The sequence below is a fragment of the Triticum aestivum genome, chromosome 6B (genome assembly GCF_018294505.1).
Source record: "Triticum aestivum cultivar Chinese Spring chromosome 6B, IWGSC CS RefSeq v2.1, whole genome shotgun sequence".
NCBI classification, from domain to species: Eukaryota; Viridiplantae; Streptophyta; class Magnoliopsida; order Poales; family Poaceae; genus Triticum; species Triticum aestivum.
In genome coordinates this window covers 642,801,386-642,822,492 of record NC_057810.1, presented here as the reverse complement: position 1 = coordinate 642,822,492, position 21,107 = coordinate 642,801,386, and the positions used below count along the sequence as shown (strand labels likewise).

The 21,107-nt window shown below is 45.2% G+C and overlaps 1 protein-coding gene across 1 annotated transcript; it reads right to left on the bottom strand.

The window, feature by feature from the left end:
• Positions 1 to 16,858: 16,858 nt before the first annotated feature.
• On the bottom strand, positions 16,859 to 19,966 carry LOC123134665 (putative mannan endo-1,4-beta-mannosidase 9). Its single transcript, XM_044553871.1, has 4 exons — positions 19,462 to 19,966; positions 18,137 to 18,331; positions 17,570 to 17,901; positions 16,859 to 17,474 (listed from the first exon to the last, which is right to left on the bottom strand). Exons 1-4 carry the CDS (start codon positions 19,864 to 19,866, stop codon positions 17,123 to 17,125), a joined length of 1,284 nt encoding a protein of 427 aa, XP_044409806.1. The 5' UTR covers positions 19,867 to 19,966; the 3' UTR covers positions 16,859 to 17,122.
• Between the last annotated feature and the right edge of the window lie 1,141 nt (positions 19,967 to 21,107).

Sequence of the window (21,107 nt, the reverse complement as noted above, 5' to 3'; positions counted from 1 at the left end):
GCTTATATGGAAATGTAAATGACAGTGCCACAGTCGGACGTCTACGCGACATCTCGGAAAGGGCTTATAATGAGAGTAAATAACAAGGGTGCCACAGTCGGACGTCTGGGCGACATCACATAAAGGGCTTATATCAGAAATAAATAACAAGAGTGCCACAGTCGGATGTCTGAGCGACATCACATAAAGGGCTTATATTGAAAGTAAATAGCAAGAGTGCCACAGTCGGACGTCTGAGCGACATCTCATAAAGGGCTTATATTGAAAGTAAATAACAAGAGTGCCACAGTCGGACGTCTGAGCGACATCTCATAAAGGGCTTATATTGAAAGTAAATAACAAGAGTGCCACAGTCGGACGTCTGAGCGACATCTCATAAAGGGCTTATATTTCATCATCCGAACTCAAGTTGTTCATGAAATTAAATCATTCCAAGAAAATACTCAGTAACAATAAACAGGTTAGTCCATCCACAGGAATAACATTCAGCCGGGTTTACCACTCATGTTTGTTCACCGGAGATTGTCACTGAAACTGACACTGAGACTGACATAGATAAGTTGATTATAGTCCTTGACCATAGATACGGTTATTCGAATGATTTTGACTCTACAGAGTTTGTACTATTTAACCACAGCCAACGGATTCCAATAGTCACAACAGAGTAGTTCCGTTTACGGTATTTCAGAGGAAACTCATCTAACTAGTACACACCCATTCCACATCCCGATGCCAGGAATCACCCTAGGCAACATTCAAGAAAAACTTTGAGACGGGGAGGCCACAAACTCGAGTAGCATGGGATCAAATTTATATCGCACGCTCTAAGAGGTGCCCCCCTCTCGGTCCCAACTAGAAACACCCATGCCCCCTGACCAGATGACTGGCTTTAATCTAGGGCCATGGAACCCTCATCACGGCCCCTCTATTTGGTGTGTACGAGGAAAGAGGTTTGCAACCTACTAAACCATATTCTTTGCAGAAAACATGTGGTAGCACACAAAAAGGGGACGGACGGTAACGTGACTTGATCCACGTTAACACTGGAGTCAAACGGTTTGGCATAAGACTGGCATGCTTCAACAATACCATCTTACCACCTTTCATGTCACCACATGATCAGGTTATCTCCCATCAAATAATACGTCGAGTTTCGGAGCTCACTTGTAGTTGCTTTGCATGCATTATAACACTTACTGATGCTTATATAAACATGCCAAGAAATAACTACTCAATGCAAACATGCAAAACACTCATCATATCAAAGGTTCAAACATGCTTGCCTGGTTCGGAGTAGTCGGAGTCTAGCTCGGCGAAGTTCGCGGTTCCGTCACCTCCGTCGGTATCTATGGTATACAAGAAATCGCATACTAACGTAAATACCGTGTGGGCACAAAAAGTGTTGCAAATACTTTTCAAAAAAACATGATAAAAAACTAGACAGAAAAATAAAGATGACAGAAAAAGAATCAATTCAAAATCACCTTTTGTTTAAAAGTTATTAAGGTTTTGGTCCAGGGACTCATCTGTAATGAAACAGAAAGTTTCCAGGGGGTAGTTTATAAAAAACCAGAAAACGTTTCAATTAAAAACACGCCAACCCCAAAGGAAAACGTATTCTGCCCAAAGGCGTTTTCAGAAAATGGTTCGAAAAAAAGAGAAAAAGCTGACGAGGGGGTCCACCCGTCAGGTTTGAATTTCAAAACAGAGCCACCGGCGCCCGAGGGCCGCGGTGGTTGCCGGCGGCGATCCACGGCAGGGTAGGGGGAACGGAGGGTACCTACGGGTTCACTGGGTCCTTCTGCACCTATGGGTGGTCGAGTTGGTCGTTGGTGAGCACCACGTCGACGGCGGCCTCTACTCCGGCGGACGGCGGTTCGGGTGGTGATGGGTCTCATCGAGGAGGGCTGCAAACTTCAAATTGGAGCTTGGGTTAGATGTGCGGGTGCACTAGAGGGTTGCTGACGCGGTTTGGGAGGCGGAGGTGCCCTCACCGGAGTGGATCGTGCCGGAACCCGAAGCAGATCGGGGCGGCCGGAGTCAGGGAAGAAGGCCTCCCCGAGGTCTCCCTAGTAGCTAGGCGTGGCTCTGGTGAGGTGGAGGGGTGATGCCTGGTCGAGATCGAGCTCGAGGCCCCCTTTTATAGCCGGCCCGAGGCGGTTGCCGCGATCGGGATTACTCCGGCGGTGATTACGGTGAGGCAGTGGCTGAACGGGAGGTTTAGGGGTCGGGGCAGCTACGGATAGGCTCATTGGTTCCATCTCGGGGCTAAGCTTGGCAAAACTTGGGCGCTACTCCACGCTCTTGACGGAACGGCCTCACGGGGCTCGGCGGCTGCAGAGAGCACGCTCTGCGCTGCTCAGGCCACGGCGACGGTGCCGCAGCGTGCACAGGCAAGCGGACAGCCACACGGAGGCTTCGGGTGGCTTGGGCGGTGCTGGACGGCGCCGAAAGGTGGTGCTGGTCCCTGCTGGTCACCATGGGTGGCTCTGCCACCGCAGAAGACGTCGGTGATAAGGTGCCACGTCGCCACCAACACCTACGGCCGTCCAAACGATCATGCGGCGCACTGGATAAGAAGGAGCAGTGAGCAACGATCCAAGGTGGCTACTGGTGAGATTATCGACGATTCTGACGAAAACGACACCGCCGACTGAATCTGAACACTGAAACTGAACTTTTCTGAATCTTGCCAGAAAACAATGTACGCCAGGTGTTTGATGAAATGTTTTTGGCATGTGGAAAAGCTCTCTGGAGTTGATCTTTGGTGAGGTGACCTCTCAATGCACCTGGGGGCTGCCTGATTTATCTCAGAATTTTTGGAGAAGAAAAATAATGTATTTCACCAAAAATGGTAAATCTGGTCCAAACTTGCAGCAAGCAAAATTTGAAAATTTTGAATTGTGGAAGAGTGGATCTTGATGGATCTAGGTTGAGGGTACTAAGGACTAGCCAGGGGAGTTTGTTTGGAACCAAAACTCAAAAGGGTTCTCGTGGTTCCTTTGTAAATCACCTAGGTCCAAAATAAATGACAGGAATTGTTTTGAGGATAAAATAAATGGAATAAAAATCAAAAATGGGTTGAACTTGCTGGGATTGGATATTTGACTTGACCCAATGTAGGGAGGTGGTTTGGAAGAAAATTTTCAACCTAGGTCATGGCAAGAGAAAATTTTTGAATGGGGAGAGAATAAAAACCAAAATCCATAGGATTTCTTTTTAATAGAAATAATTGCAAAACCCTCCAACAGAGTTTGTGTTGAGCCAACGCAAATATGAAAAACCCTTAAAACCAAAGATCAAGGTTGAGAAGGTCCTTTCAAAAATTTGTCATAAAAGATTTTGAGAAGGAGAGTCCCTCAAAAAAAATTCAAATAACCTCCTTAAATCAAATAAAGATTTTAATAAAAATCCAAATCAAAATTTTGGGGTGTTACACAAGATGTATGATTTTCATGAGGGTATGCTTGTCACCATGGATATTGGTGGTCCTGACATCGACCAAGACAATATGGACATTTGGGTCCTTGTTGATACGCTTCCAATTCTACCGCTATGTGAGTTTCTCAAACATAGTTATTAAGTAATTTATATTGTCTATTTCAAAATATTTGACAGCTTATTTCCATTGATAGCTTATTTTCATTCTTCAAAGAATGTGCGGAAGATGGTAGATAGAACCTACTACACCGATGGCTCAGAATTAACTTATCAGGAGAAAAATCATCTGATCTCATTTATTACTGATCTTGAGAATTACAATATCTATTATCAAACTCCTCCATATTATGGTCAATACGTGCCACTAGTGCATGTGTTGAACTATGATAACATCCATGGAGATGTCATGGTAAGATTTGTTTACTATTACGACATCCGTGCATCTTTTGCATAAATTCTTCTAAAACTAAACTACATTGCTAACTATGAAGTTATTACTATGTTTTTCAACAGAAAATCTTGAAGGATTGTGTGACTCATCTGATGTTTCAGAAAGGTCGCCTTGATGTTTTGAACATACGGCCAGGTCATCCTACGAATCACTCATGTTCATATCGGATTTCTCAAAACCGATGAAAACATGACAACCAAAGATTGGAAAAAATGTATGGTCAATCGTCGGGAGCTTCTTGGAAGCAACATTGTGTGAAGGGCAAGAATTGGAGACAGGATAATCTCCATTCTCCATAATGGAGAGTCAGGGCCTATCTTGTTTTATGCTATTTTACCTAAGAGAAGGCAGTAGGTCCTATGAGAGAGAAGTAGGTCCTAGGTACAATGTGTTATTATGTGGTACTGTGTGTTAGAGTTGATGATGAGGAGGAGGAGTTGTGATTATGACTAGTCACCAACTTGCTATATGATGTCTCATTGATGAAAATGATGATCATGAGGAGGTATTATATGACAATGATGTATTATGCTGATAAGTTGTTAATGATATAGATGATGATGATGATATTTATTATATCATTGGGTGAAAGAATCATGGATCAGTTTCAAGTGGATGTCCATCCACTTGAAACTAGTCCACGTTTCTTATACCTAGTGATGTAATAACTCCTTATAATGTAAAAACAATCTCTAAATTGCTACTGTATGAAAACTTGTATAAAGGTGTATGAATACAACATGAAATAAAAAAGAAATAGAATACGAAATAATAGTAGTAGCGCGGGCTGCGTGAAGCGCTACTAGTAATTACAGTAGCGCCCTTTCCAGGAAGCACTACTACTAAGTGGATACAGCAGTAGCGCGGGTGAAACCACGCTACTGCTAACCTTTAGCTGTAGCGCCGTAGTAGTAGCGCTGTGACCCGCGCTACTGGTAGGCTAAAAACCGGCGCTACTGCTGGGCTTTTCCCTAGTAGTGTGATCGTTCAGTTTATTGTTATTGCTTTCTTTATGTCAAATACATATTCCTTCGGCTATGATATTATGCGCAACTCCCGGATACCGGAGGAATACCTTGTGAAGGAAATATGCCCTAGAGGCAATAATAAAGTTATTATTTATTTCCTCATATCATGATAAATGTTTATTATTCATGCTAGAATTGTATTAATCGGAAACATGATACATGTGTGAATACATAGACAAACATAGTGTCACTAGTATGCCTCTACTTGACTAGCTCATTGATCAAAGATGGTTATGTTTCCTAACCATAGACATGTGTTGTCATTTGATTAATGGGATCACATCATTAGGAGAATGTTGTGATTGACTTGACCCATTCCGTTAGCTTAGCACTTGATCGTTTAGTATGTTGCTATTGCTTTCTTCATGACTTATACAAAGTTCCTACAACTATGAGATTGTGCAACTCCCGTTTACCGGAGGAACACTTTGTGTGCTACCAAACGTCACAACGTAACTGGGTGATTATAAAGGTGCTCTATAGGTGTCTCCAAAGGTACATGTTGAGTTGGCATAATTCGAGATTAGGTTTTGTCACTCCGATTGTCGGAGAGGTATCTCTGGGCCCTCTCGGTAATACTCATCACTTAAGCCTTGCGAGCATTGTAACTAATGAGTTAGTTATGAAATGATGTATTACGGAACGAGTAAAGAGACTTGCCGGTAACGAGATTGAACTAGGTATTGGATACCGACGATCGAATCTCGGGCAAGTAACATACCGATGACAAAGGGAACAACGTATGTTGTTATGCGGTTTGACCGATAAAGATCTTCGTAGAATATGTAGGAACCAATATGAACATCCAGGTTCCACTATTGGTTATTGACCGAGAATAGTTCTAGGTCATGTCTACATAGTTCTCGAACCCGTAGGGTCCGCACGCTTAACGTTACGATGACAGTTTTATTATGAGTTTATAAGTTTTGATGTACTGAAGTTTGTTCGGAGTCCCGGATGTGATCACGAACATGACGAGGAGTCTCGAAATGGTCGAGACATAAAGATTGATATATTGGACGACTATATTCGGACACCGGAAGTGTTCCGGGTGATTTTGGAGAAAACCGGAGTGCTAGAGGGTTACCGGAACCCCCCCCCCCCCCCGGAGAGTTAATGGGCCACATGGGCCTTAGTGGAAAGAGAGGGGCGGCCAGGGTAGGCCGCGCGCCCACTCTCCCTCTGGTCCAAATTGGACTAGGAGGGGGGGCGGCACCCCCCTCTTTCCTTCCCCCTCTCCCCCTTCCTTTTCCCCTCCTAGTAGGAGTAGGAAAGGGGGAGTCCTACTCCTACTAGGAGGAGGACTCCTCCTCCTTGGCGCGCCCACAAGGGCCGGCCGGCCTCCCCCCTTGCTCCTTTATATACGGGGGCGGGGGGCACCCTAGGACACACAAGTTGATCTACGGATCGTTCCTTAGCCGTGTGCGGTGCCCCCCTCCACCATATTCCACCTCGGTCATATCGTCGCGGAGTTTAGGCGAAGCCCTGCGCCGGTAGAACATCATCATCGTCACCACGCCGTCGTGCTGACGGAACTCATCCCCGACGCTTTGCTGGATTGGAGCCCGGGGAACGTCATCGAGCTGAACGTGTGCTGAACACGGAGGTGCCGTACGTTCGGTGTTTGTTTTTTTCGAATCGTGAAGACGTACGACTACATCAACCTCATTGTCATAACGCTTCCGCTTACGGTCTACGAGGGTACGTGGACAACACTTTCCTCTCTCGTTGCTATGCCATCACCATGATCTTGCATGTGCGTAGGAAATTTTTTGAAATTACTATGTTCCCCAACAGTGGCATCCGAGCCTGGTTTTATGCGTAGATGTCATATGCACGAGTAGAACACAAGTGAGTTGTGGGCGATACAAGTCATACTGCTTACCAGCATGTCATACTTTGGTTCGGCGGTATTGTGAGATGAAGCGGCCCGGACCGACATTACGCGTACGCTTACGCGAGACTGGTTTCACCGTTACGAGCACTCGTGCTTAAAGGTGGCTGGCGGGTGTCTATCTCTCTCATTTTAGCTAAATCGAGTGTGGCTACGCCCGGTCCTTGCGAAGGTTAAAACAGCACTAACTTGACGAACTATCGTTGTGGTTTTGATGCGTACGTAAGAACGGTAAGAACGGTTCTTGCTAAGCCCGTAGCAGCCACGTAAAACTTGCAACAACAAAGTAGAGGATGTCTAACTTGTTTTTGCAGGGCATGTTGTGATGTGATATGGTCAAGACGTGATGCTATATTTTATTGTATGAGATGATCATGTTTTGTAACCAAAGTTATCGGCAACTGGCAGGAGCCATATGGTTGTCGCTTTATTGTAAGAAATGCAAACGCCCTGTAATTGCTTTACTTTATCACTAAGCGGTAGCGATAATCGTAGAAGCAATAGATGGCGTAAACGACAACGATGCTACGATGGAGATCAAGGTGTCGCGCCGGTGACGATGGTGATCAGGACGGTGCTTCGGAGATGGAGATCACAAGCACAAGATGATGATGGCCATATCATATCACTTATATTGATTGCATGTGATGTTTATCCTTTATGCATCTTATCTTGCTTTGATTGACGGTAGCATTTTAAGATGATCTCTCACTAAAAATTATCAAGAAGTTTTCTCCCTGAATATGCACCATTGACAAAGTTCGTCGTGCCCAGACACCACGTGATGATCGGGTGTGATAAGCTCTACATCCATCTACAACGGGTGCAAGCCAGTTTTGCACACGCAGAATATTCAGGTTATACTTGACGAGCCTAGCATATGCAGATATGGCCTCGGAACACAGAGACCGAAAGGTCGAGCGTGAATCATATAGTAGATATGATCAACATAGTGATGTTCACCATTGAAAACTACTCCATCTCACGTGATGATCGGTTATGGTTTAGTTGATTTGGATCACGTAATCACTTAGATGACTAGAGAGATATCTATCTAAGTGGGAGTTCTTAAGTAATATGATTAATTGAACTTAAATTTATCATGAACTTAGTACCTGATAGTATTTTGCTTGTCTATGTTTGTTGTAGATAGATGGCTCGTGTTGTTGTTCCGTTGAATTTTAATGCGTTCCTTGAGAAAGCAAAGTTGAAAGATGATGGTAGCAATTACACGGACTGGGTCCGTAACTTGAGGATTATCCTCATTGCTGCACAGAAGAATTACGTCCTGGAAGCACCGCTGGGTGCCAGGCCTGCTGCAGGAGCAACGCCAGATGTTGTGAACGTCTGGCAGAGCAAAGCTGATGACTACTCTATAGTTCAGTGTGCCATGCTTTACGGCTTAGAACCGGGTCTTCAACGACGTTTTGAACGTCATGGAGCATATGAGATGTTCCAGGAGTTGAAGTTAATATTTCAAGCAAATGCCCGGATTGAGAGATATGAAGTCTCCAATAAGTTCTACAGCTGCAAGATGGAGGAGAATAGTTCTGTTCAGTGAGCATATACTCAAAATGTCTGGGTATAATAATCACTTGATTCAACTGGGAGTTAATCTTCCGGATGATAGCGTCATTGACAGAATTCTCCAATCACTGCCACCAAGCTACAAGAGCTTCGTGATGAACTATAATATGCAAGGGATGAACAAGACAATTCCCGAGCTCTTCGCAATGCTAAAGGCTGCGGAGGTAGAAATCAAGAAGGAGCATCAAGTGTTGATGGTCAACAAGACCACTAGTTTCAAGAAAAAGGGCAAAGGGAAGAAGAAGGGGAACTTCAAGAAGAACAGCAAGCAAGTTGCTGCTCAAGAGAAGAAACCCAAGTCTGGACCTAAGCCTGAAACTGAGTGCTTCTACTGCAAGCAAACTGGTCACTGGAAGCGGAACTGCCCCAAGTATTTGGCGGATAAGAAGGATGGCAAAGTGAACAAAGGTATATGTGATATACATGTTATTGATGTGTACCTAACTAGAGCTCGTAGTAGCACCTGGGTATTTGATACTGGTTCTGTTGCTAATATTTGCAACTCGAAACAGGGACTACGGAATAAGCGAGCACTGGCCAAGGACGAGGTGACGATGCGCGTGGGAAATGGTTCCAAAGTCGATGTGATCGTGGTCGGCACGCTACCTCTACATCTACCTTCGGGATTAGTCTTAGACCTGAATAATTGTTATTTGGTGCCAGCGTTGAGCATGAACATTATATCTGGATCTTGTTTGATGCGAAACGGTTATTCATTTAAATCAGAGAATAATGGTTGTTCTATTTATATGAGTAATATCTTTTATGGTCATGCACCCTTGAAGAGTGGTCTATTTTTATTGAATCTCGATAGTAGTGATACACATATTCATAATGTTGAAGCCAAAAGATGCAGAGTTGATAATGATAGTGCAACTTATTTGTGGCACTGCCGTTTAGGTCATATCGGTGTAAAGCGCATGAAGAAACTCCATACTGATGGACTTTTGGAATCACTTGATTATGAATCACTTGGTACTTGCGAACCGTGCCTCATGGGCAAGATGACTAAAACACCGTTCTCCGATACTATGGAGAGAGCAACAGATTTGTTGGAAATCATACATACAGATGTATGTGGACCGATGAATATTGAAGCTCGTGGCGGATATCGTTATTTTCTCACCTTCACAGATGATTTGAGCAGATATGGGTATATCTACTTAATGAAACACAAGTCTGAAACATTTGAAAAGTTCAAAGAATTTCAGAGTGAAGTGGAAAATCATCGTAACAAGAAAATTAAGTTTCTACGATCTGATCGTGGAGGAGAATATTTAAGTTGCGAGTTTGGTTTACATTTGAAACAATGCGGAATAGTTTTGCAACTCACGCCACCCGGAACACCACAACGTAATGGTGTGTCCGAACGTCGTAATCGTACTTTACTAGATATGGTGCGATCTATGATGTCTCTTACTGATTTACCGCTATCATTTTGAGGTTATGCTTTAGAGACGGCTGCATTCACATTGAATAGGGCACCATCAATATCTGTTGAGACGACGCCTTATGAACTATGGTTTGGCAAGAAACCAAAGTTGTCGTTTCTTAAAGTTTGGGGCTGCGATGCTTATGTGAAGAAACTTCAACCAGATAAGCTCGAACCCAAATCGGAGAAATGTGTCTTCATAGGATACCCAAAAGAGACTGTTGGGTACACCTTCTATCACAGATCTGAAGGCAAGACATTCGTTGCTAAGAATGGATCCTTTCTAGAAAAAGAGTTTCTCTCGAAAGAAGTGAGTGGGAGGAAAGTAGAACTTGATGAGATAACTATGTCTGCTCCCTCATTGGAAAGTAGTTCATCACAGAAATCAGTTCCTATGACATCTACACCAATTAGTGAGGAAGATAATGATATTGATCATGAAACTTCAGATCAAGTTTCTACTGAACCTCGTAGGTCTACCAGAATAAAATCTGCACCAGAGTGGTACGGTAATCCTATTCTGGAAGTCATGTTACTTGACCATGATGAACCTACGAACTATGAGGAAGCGATGATGAGCCCAGATTCCGCAAAATGGCTAGAAGCCATGAAATCTGAGATGGGATCCATGTATGAAAACAAAGTATGGACTTTGGTTGACTTGCCCGATGATCGGCAAGCCATTGAGAATAAATGGGTCTTTAAGAAGAAGACTGACGCTGACGGTAATGTAACTGTCTATAAAGCTCGACTTGTTGCGAAAGGTTTTCGACAAGTTCAAGGGGTTGACTACGATGAGACTTTCTCACCCGTAGCGATGCTTAAGTCTGTCTGAATCATGTTAGCAATTGCCGCATTTTATGATTATGAAATTTGGCAGATGGATGTCAAAACTGCATTTCTGAATGGATTTCTGGAAGAAGAGTTGTATATGATGCAACCGGAAGGTTTTGTCAATCCTAAGGGAGCTAACAAAGTGTGCAAGCTCCAGCGATCAATCTATGGTCTGGTGCAAGCCTCTCGGAGTTGGAATAAACGCTTTGATAGTGTGATCAAAGCATATGGTTTTATACAGACTTTTGGAGAAGCCTGTATTTACAAGAAAGTGAGTGGGAGCTCTGTAGCATTTCTAATATTATATGTGGATGACATATTGTTGATTGGAAATGATATAGAATTCTGAATAGCATAAAAGGATACTTGAATAAAAGTTTTTCAATGAAAGACCTCGGTGAAGCTGCTTACATATTGGGCATTAAGATCTATAGAGATAGATCAAGACGCTTGATTGGACTTTCACAATGCATGTATCTTGATAAAGTGTTGAAAATGTTCAATATGGATCAGGCGAAGAAAGGGTTCTTGCCTGTATTACAAGGTATAAAGTTGAGTCAGACTCAATGCCCGACCACTGCAGAAGATAGAGAGAAAATGAAAGGAGTTCCCTATGCTTCAGCCATAGGCTCTATCATGTATGCAATGTTGTGTACCAGACCAGATGTGTGCCTTGCTATTAGTTTGGCAGGGAGGTACCAAAGTAATCCAGGAGTGGGTCACTGGACAGCGGTCAAGAACATCCTGAAATACCTGAAAAGGACTAAGGATATGTTTCTCGTATATGGAGGTGACAAAGAGCTAGTCGTAAATGGTTACGTCGATGCAAGCTTTGACACTGATCGGACGATTTTAAATCGCAAACCGGATACGTATTTTTGTTAAACGGTGAAGCTGACGGAACTCATCCCCGACGCTTTGCTGGATTGGAGCCCGGGGAACGTCATCGAGCTGAACGTGTGCTGAACACGGAGGTGCCGTACGTTCGGTGCTTGGATCGGTCGAATCGTGAAGACGTACGACTACATCAACCGCGTTGTCATAACGCTTCCGCTTACGGTCTACGAGGGTACGTGGACAACACTCTCCTCTCTCGTTGCTATGCCATCACCATGATCTTGCGTGTGCGTAGGAAATTTTTTGAAATTACTATGTTCCCCAACACCTTGTGTGTTATCAAACGTCACAACATAACTAAGTGATCATAAAGATTCTCTACAGGTATCTCCAAAGGTGTTTGTTGAGTTGGCATAGATCGAGATTAGGATTTGTCACTCCGAGTATCAGAGGGGTATCTCTGGGACCTCTCGGTAATACACATCATAAGAAGCCTTGCAAGCAAAGTGACTAAGGAGTAAGTTGCAAGATGATGTATTTCGGAATGAGTAAAGAGGCTTGCCGGTAACGAGATTGAACTAGGTATGAAGATACCGACGATCGAATCTCGGGCAAGTAACATACCAACGGACAAAGGGAATTACGTATGTTGTCATAAGGTTCGACCGATAAAGATCTTCGTAGAATATGTAGGAGGCAATATGGGCATCCAGATTCCGCTATTGGTTATTAATCGGAGAGGTGTCTCGATCATGTCTACATAGTTCTCGAACCAGTAGGGTCCGCGCGCTTAACGTTTGTTGACGATATAGTATTATGTGAGTTATGTATGTTGGTGACCGAATGTTGTTCGAAGTCCCGAATGAGATCACGAACATGACGAGGAGCTCCGGAAAGGTCCGGAGGTAAAGATTGATATATGGGTTAATAGTACTTGGTCTCCGGAAGGGTTCCGAAATATACCTACCATTGTTGCATCCATAGACCATGCTGCCACACAAGTTCAAGTTCCAAAAAGACAAGGACCAATCATGAGAACTTTCGGTACGGATTATGAATAAAGTGCATCCACCCCGTGAGTAGATATAACATCGTATGGAAATTCCAGTATAGACTACAGTTGCCTTACCATTGCTCCCACAGCCCAAGCAAGGGGGAGAGAAAAACAGCAGCCCAAGTCCAATGGCCTAAACAACACTAGGTAGAGCGAGGCGTCTGGCCTAAAAAAACTGGCCCAAAACCTGGAAAGTTGCCTTTATTCTTACCTAAATTGGTGGATTCTAACCTAGATGGGTGGATGTTTCAACACAAATTTCCAAATCCATGCCAAAACTAGGGTTTTCCCAAACTACCAAGATTTGAGCAAATGGAAGGGGATCAGAGGAGATTACCTTAAGGGAGGGGTTGGCTTCGAAATCCATGGACAAATACTCTGGATTTGCAAGATTTGAGAAGGATTTGAGAGGGGGGAAAGGGGGAGAGAGGGGGCGCTTAGCTTAGGGTGTGGGTGGGGTGGGGTGTGTGGGGTGGGTATGGGGGGTGGGGTAGCCTAAGTGACACATAGACAGTACAACGCCAAAGGGCCGGGTACTGCACATTACAATTGTGGCGCCTATGCATTAGGCGCCGCACGGCTGGCTGTTGGGCCGCGCCTGGCCCTGGGCTGCCACGCTGGCCTCGCGTGTGGCATCTAAGAGCCAGGCGCTGCAATGTAGGGTGTGGCGCCTTGCTGCCCGGCGCCACTCGAAAGGGTCAACAGTGTGAAAAAAAATTCAAAAGCAGGTCAGATTGTTAGGAGAATGATGTGATGGACAAGACCCATCTGTTAGCTTAGCATATTGATCATTCAGTTACTGTTAGGATTTTCTCTAGTAGTGTGATCGTTTAGTTTATTGCTATGCTTTCTTTATGTCAAATACATATTCCTTCGACTATGAGATTATGCAACTCCTGGATACCACAGGAATACCTTATGTGCTATCAAACGTCACAACATAATTAGGTGATCATAAAGATGCTCTATAGGCATCTCCAAAGGTGTTTGTTGAGTTGGCATAGATCGAGATTATGATTTGTCACTCCGAGTATCAGAGAGTATCTCCGGGACCTCTCAGTAATACACATCATAAGAAGCCTTGCAAGCAAAGTGACTAAGGAGTTAGTTGCAAGATGATGTATTACAGAACGAGTAAAGAGACTTGCCGGTAACGAGATTGAACTAGGTATGAAGATACCGACAATCGAATCTTGGGCAAGTAACATACCGACGGACAAAGAGAATTACGTATGTTGTCAAAAGGTTCGATCGATAAAGATCTTCGTAGAATATGTAGGAGCCAATATGGGCATCCAGGTTCCGCTATTGGTTATTGACTGTAGAGTCCGCACGCTTAACGTTCACTGATTCAATAAGTATTCATGAACTCAATAAAATTTCATCAAAAACAGAAAATTTCTTGAATTTTGAAAACTGTTCCAAAAAATTTAAAATGTTCACGTGTTCAAAGAATGTATGCAATTTCAAAAAATGTCGTGAATTTGAAGAATGTTCAAGAGCTTTAGCAACAAAGCGCTCATCCATTGCTTGTTCTTAAGCGTGCAAGGCCCTCAAGATGGTGATTCTTGCTTAAAAAAGTGGTAAAGCACTCCAGCTTCGAAGATGGACTTTGCAACTTAAAAACTACAGGTTTTAGCCCTCCTGTTGGGTGGGCGCTTCCTTCATCTATCGTATGTCTCGCTTGGCTTCGTCCCGTACCAAGGAGGCATGATGGCGTGCGCGTGCGTGTGCCAACTGCGGAGAGTACAAGCCGAACGAAGACAGAGAATTGCGTAGATAGGAGGAGGAAACGAACCAACCCGAAAATAGAAACAAAAGGGAATGAGAGAAATGGTCGAAACGATTGACGAAAGAAAAAGAATGGCGGCCCCTTTCCTTTCGCCCAGGGGGCATCGTCGTTGCATAAGTTCTGTAAAAATAATTCTTGAATTTGAAACATGCTCACAATATTAAGAAAAGGTAGATGATTTTTAGAAGATGTTTGCAAATTAAAAAATAAAAATAAAAAACAGAAAATAAATGAAAAATGGAAGGTGAAAAAAAGGAAAAGGAAAACAAAAAATGTTCACAAATTTGAAAAAATGTTCACGATTTTGAAAAGATGTTAACATATTTGAAAAATGTTCACGAAAAGGAGAAAGAAAAAAAGAAACAGAAAAAATAAAGAAAAAAAGAAAAAGGAAACGTAGAAGAAAAAAAGGGAAAATAGAAAGGAAAACGGAACAAAAAACTAGAAAACCCGGTGATCTTTCCCGCATATGCTGATCAACCGCGCGAGGAAATATACCTAAAAATGGGTCGGCCCATACGCTGATCGAGTGCACTCGAGGGGTGCACGCCAGGTCGCTCGTGGGCGACCTGCAAGCCAAATAGGAGGCGCCTCGCGAGACTGGGCCACCCGTCATCTTTCCCGCAGCGCGCCATGTTCTTCCCAAACATGGTAGCTACCGAACAACTTCAATCGGATCGATCGATCGAACTTGGCTCCTCGAGAACGACGTATTCCATATAAATAATCTCCTCATCTAGCTCTGCTGATTTATTTATTTTGCAAAATCGCCATCTTCCCAAAGTTTTCCATCCCGAAACGTCCTCTAATAGGAGTCCCCGAACCTCCTATCCTGTACTTTCCTTCTTTCCTTGACAAGATGCATTGCCTGAGTATATTTTTTCGACGCAGGACACACCGGTATCAAGTATAGCAACATCAGTAGAAGTTTGACGACGCCATTGCCGCTCCGGCCGCACGGTACTGTCGTTGGAGCAAGCCCTGGTCCCCACAGACGCGTTTGAATTCACCATAGACCGCCACACCTTCTCCCATCTTCTATGAGTCCCTCCAACCGCCGTAGACATCGCCAGCTTCAAAGTTCGAGCCGCCCCAAGGTCTCCTCCTCCAAGTCCGGCAACCACCAGCCCCTGTTCTCCGGTGAGCAAATCCTGGCCGCCTGATCTATTTCTTGCTATTCAGATTAAAACACGAAGGGGTACGCTTTGTCATACGTTCATCGTAGATCTAGCGATCCCAGTAGATTCACTTATCAAGAACAAGTATCATCGATTCATGTGCTGACACATGTTATCCTCACTGCCGCTGCCATAGCGTTGCCCAAATCGCTACTATGGTAGGATTTTCGTCACTTCATATCAATTTTGTTTTGTTGATATCTTGCGATCCATAAATCCAAATCGAGTGATTCTTTTTCCTACATGCTCGTATTGACCTATATAATCCTGTAGAGCCATTATCTCAACTATTCAAACTTTCCAAATTTGAGAAATTTGAATTCAAACCATCATATGGCCATCAAAATGAAATGTAATGAACAACACCTCTCCACGATCCATGTGACTACCCTATATTCATACAAGAGAGACAAACACTGAATGTGTGGACTTTCCTTACTCCTTAATGGAAGATTGCAATGACTATAGGCTAAAATATCTCTGGAATCAAGGTCGTTGTTGCTCACTCGTGGGAAGGGCGTAGTTGCCCTGGCCGGCTATGCAACAACCATCCACCACCACGCCTAAATCGCCACTAGGATACGTCGCCACCTTTGTCGTAGCCACGCCTCAGTGGCCGCCGCTACAACCCATGAGTGAATCACCGTCACCGCTGCTAGCTCTAGGTTTAGGGTTTGTCGGAAAGGGGAAGGGAGTGTGCGGGACATATAGAGGCGTGAGGGTCCTTCGGTCACTTAACTGACGTGGTGGTCAAAACCAGGCCATGTGTCTCGTATTTAGTCAATAACCGGGTCCACGTCTTACTCAGACCGCCTAAACCGTTATATAGGGCGAAGATTATCTGGTTTCATTAGTCGAGGGACTGAGTTTTGCTGGTTTTGAAGTTGAGGGATGATTTTTAAACTTTGAAGCGAGTTTAAGGATGAAAAACAAACTTGTCCTCAATTTTTATTATGTTTGGAGTGTGTTTCTACCACCGTCGAACCTTTTTAATACACTAGGTATGTGTCCATGCATTGCTATGTGGATCAAACATTTTTTTAGCACAATAAGACGACCATACGAAGCAAATCTTGATGCAAAACAAATAGACAAAACAAAATAGTGTTTCTATCATTCCCTAAACAGGCAAAATTGTTATGTGCCCGTGATTGATCTGTTTTATGGGGTTACCAAAGATCAGATATTGATGGATATTTATTTGTCTACGTATCAGAAGTTTATTCATATCTATTGAGTTAACAAAGATTGATTTAGCTAGAACGGGATGGGAAATCGAGGGAAGTTGGACGAAGGGGTGATGGGGAGAAAGTTAAAGATGAAACCTATGGGTCCTTTAAAAAAATATTTATTAGTATTTTTTTGCGGGTAAATCTTTATTAGTATGTTACAATGGGGGCCTCCATTTCCTGGTATGCCACGTACTACATGTGTGAGCCTTATTTGTGAGCAATCTTGACGTAATAATTAGCCGATTGCAACTATCCTAACACGGCTCGTGAGTCCGTGCTTCCCTGCAGGGCTGCTTCCCCAACGCACGCGCGCGCGCGCGCGGCGGAATGCACACCCATGGCTGCATACACGCAAGCTAGACTCACGGCGTGATTCCGCCGATCCTAGTGCACTCCTGGGAGACCACGGCGGTGGTGGAGGGGCTACGCTCAAGCACGACCTCGTAGCCGTCGGTCCAGCTCTCCATCCCGGGCGCCATGACCTGCCAGAAGAGGCCCCCGGCGCACGGCCCGCCCCCCTTCACCGACGCGTAGATGGCGTCGTACACCATGCGGAAGTAGTCGTCGCGCGCCGCCACCGCGTTGCCGCTGGACTTCCATCCGAACTCCGCCACCAGCAGCGGCTTCCGCAGCGCCGCCGCCGCGTCCTCGGTGTGCGACGCCATCCATTTCTTCATGAACTCCACCTGCTGCTCGCTTGTCGACCCCGGCACCCTGACACACACAAGCCACACGCACACGGTCAGCACAAATCCATCGATCGGGAGAAATTAATGGGAAAACCTCGTGCGTCGTTTCTCTGTGGTTACCATTGGTCGGGGTAGGAGTGGATGGTGGCGAAGTCGACGGTGGAGATGCGGTTGTTTCCGATGAAGTCGGTGCCCGCGCTGTAATTCCCACCGGGGTTGAACCGCTTGCGCTGCGGCGCGGAGTCCCCGTAGAAGCCCTCGAGGCCGATCTCCACCATGTGCTTACCGTCGACGGACTTGACGTAGGAGGACATGAGCGCCACCCAGGCCTGCATGGTCTTCCCGGAGAGGTCGCTGGGGACGCGGGGCTCGTTCATCAGCTCCCATGCAAAGATGCTGGGCTCGTCCTTGTACGCCACACCCGTGAAGTTGTTGACTCTCGTGAGGACCCTCTGCTCTCCACATAGGTACGCGCGAGTTAACGACACAAAGTATATACGGTGCATATCCAAGAAAAAACGTGTACGGAAGAGTATACGGTGCATCTGCACGTACACAAGATGCCAACGATGATCGAGCTTAACGTGACGGCAGTGGAACATGCAGTGCACGCGATTAGTTTATTCTAGGTGAGTGCACGCGATTAGTCATACACGTGTGACGTGTCCGTGGGAGGACGGGACGGACCTTGATGTGGTTCATGTAGAAGCGCTGGGTGTGGCGGTCCGTGAAGAAGTCGTCGTCGGAGCCCAAGTTGTGGCCCTGGTCCTTAGCCCACTGCACGTACTGTCTCCTCCCGCCAAAGTCACCCCAGTTGTTCGCCAGGCTCAGGATCAAGTAGAGACCTCGCTTCTTCGCTTCGGCGATCACGAAGTCTAGTCCCTGAATTAATATATCCAGACAAAAATATATAAAGGGTTAATCAAAACAGATATGCTCTTTTTTTCCTTCTATATATGTGTAAGTTATTAATGTTCATCATGAATTCCCCCGCAAAAAAAAAATGTTCATCATGAATTGGTGCAGTTTTAGGAAACTTTTACAGCCCACTTTTAGTGCTAGTGTAATTAAATTGATCCATCATATATGTTTGGAAACTTTTTACCCCACCCCGCACAAAAAAGAGGAAACTTTTACCCCAGGGGTGGTACACAATCGAAACTTTTTAATGGAAATTAATCGTGAGAGAAAAGATTAATTAGCAGTACCCGTTAATTACATGTGATTATTCCTTTCCAAAAAAAACATGTGCTTATTTTTGTATTTTGAAATGATGTGGTTATTTCCCTCAAAAAAAAAGGAAATGATGTGGTTATTTCCCTCCAAAAAAAAGGGAAATGATGTGGTTATTTCACACAAAAAAAGGAAATGATGTGGTTATTTTTTTGACAACATGCAGTTATTAGTTTTTTTTTTTTGAGGGGACATGCAGTTATTAGTTAAGAAGATATATTAGCGTGTCCATCTATCCAACCGTTGAACTATAACTTTTTTTTGAGTGTTTTTTTTTAGCATCAGTACAGACACAAGCGCTCATATATACGCGCATACACTCATCCCTATGAACGCACACACGCACACCCTACCCCTATGAGCACCTCCGAGAGACTGAGCCGGCATATCATCTTGAGATTTACGAAGTCACCATAGGCGCCTCGTCGTCGACGGGAACGTCTCCTCCCACTGAAAGCGCATCGCCGGAAATCCTGAAATAAATCCAGGAATAATGCGAGCACCAGGATTTGAATCCTGGTGGGTTGGGGATACCACTGTCCACCTAACCAACTCAACCACAGGTTGATTCGCACTATAACTTTTTTTTAACCTACCGTGTAGTACTATAACTTTACTGCGACGGAAACGCTCTCGCATCAGCACGACAAACCCATAAAATTCAAGTAACGTATAGCTATCTTTGGCGTGTAATTACTATGCTCTAATAAAGAGTACCCGTACAAAAAAAAGATGTTCGAAAGATTTACTCTAGCGCCTAGCTTCTCCGTTCAACGTACCAGGAACACGTCCTCGCTGTAGACGCCGGGGGTAATCTGCAGCGGCCGGTTGCTGCCCGCGTCGTTGAAGGCCCAGGTCCTGATGACCGTCGCGCCGATGCGGGACGCCTGGTCCAGCGTGGCGAGCACCTTGCTCCGGTCGCCGGGGTTGGACGCCATGTACATGAGCCAGTACGCGTTGAAGCCGTTCGGGTAGAACGGCCGGCCGCCCACCGTGAACCGCGCCCCGTCCGCCCTCGCGAACCCGCGGACCTTCCCCTCTGCTACTCCCCCATTGCTGGGAGCCGGCGCCGCAGCGCTTGGTGCGGCGGCGTGGTGGACGCTCGGCCGGCGCGCCCCGGCCGCGAGGGCCAGGACGGCCAGGCACGACAGGACCATCAGCCGCCGGGCGTTGCTGGTGCCCATGCCTACGTATGTATGTATGTATGTGTGTATATATGCGAAACTAGAGCTGCTGTGGCTACGTCGCGCAGGTGATCAGCTGCAGGGTGCAATATATCTTTTGTTGCGGATGGTTTGTTGTGCATGGAGACGAGTGCTAGCTCGCGTTATATAGGCCAGGGCTCCCGCGGCGACGCGAAACGGGCAGGGTGCAGGCCGGGCGATCGACCGGCATGGTGTGACGTGCCGACGCTTGCGTTGCGTTGCGTTGCGTACGCGCTCTAGGCCGACCGGGGCATGGTGATCCTCGGATACGATCGTCTAGATGAACAAGCTTACTTTGGCATGTGGCATGCGTGGCATGAAATGATTGCAGGCTTTCCTTATTAGCATATATGGCATGAAATAATTGCCATTACTTTGGCTTTGGCATATGGCATGAGATAATGGTAAGCTTAACTTTGGCATATGCCATGCATGGCATGAGATAACTGTGCAGATCAGGATGTGTACGAGAAACGACCAAGATTGTGGGCGTTACGTAGATGTTGAAGAGGCCGTTACGTACGCTGGAGGTCAGACGAGAAGTACGAACGTACGTTCCATACCTCCGTTGTCCCATGCGCGATCGCTGGCCACAGGGGAAGCATGTACGTGTACAAAGGAGGGCGGTTATCTGGTCTGATCCTGCAAGTCGGGGTTGCGTTGCGTGCGCTCACCGGGCTGCAGGTGCAGGTGCAGGCACAGGACGCGTTGCTAGGTTAGGGGTTGACAAGGTGTCTATCCCACGCGCGCGCCACCATGCCTACAATGATCAAAATGGAGCGGAATCTTCCTATTGTGTTGACGAATAATGTGGAAACAAAGTGCAAATACGGAATCTGAAATAGAAACTTACGAAAAGGAGGAAATGGAAAGTTCCTAATGGGAATGGAAGAAATGAAAACGGAACGTGTTCTCAGGTAGACAAAATGAAATTCCGCATCCATACATGTGGGAGTTTCCACTCTCTCTTTTCTTTTTGTCTTCATAGGGCAATCTAATTTTTTTTTAATATCTAGATATATTACGTACAAAAGTTCATTAGAAGTACAAAGCATATTAAACATAATAAAAATTACATCATAGTCTCTAAACCAAACGACCACTATCACCGCCAAACGAGCCGTCGATGCAATGTTGTCCCCCTGCCCTACTGAAACCGGTTTGAACTTGTCGATGGCAACCGAAAAGTCTTTGTGCGCATGTCCCTAAGGACCAGCGCC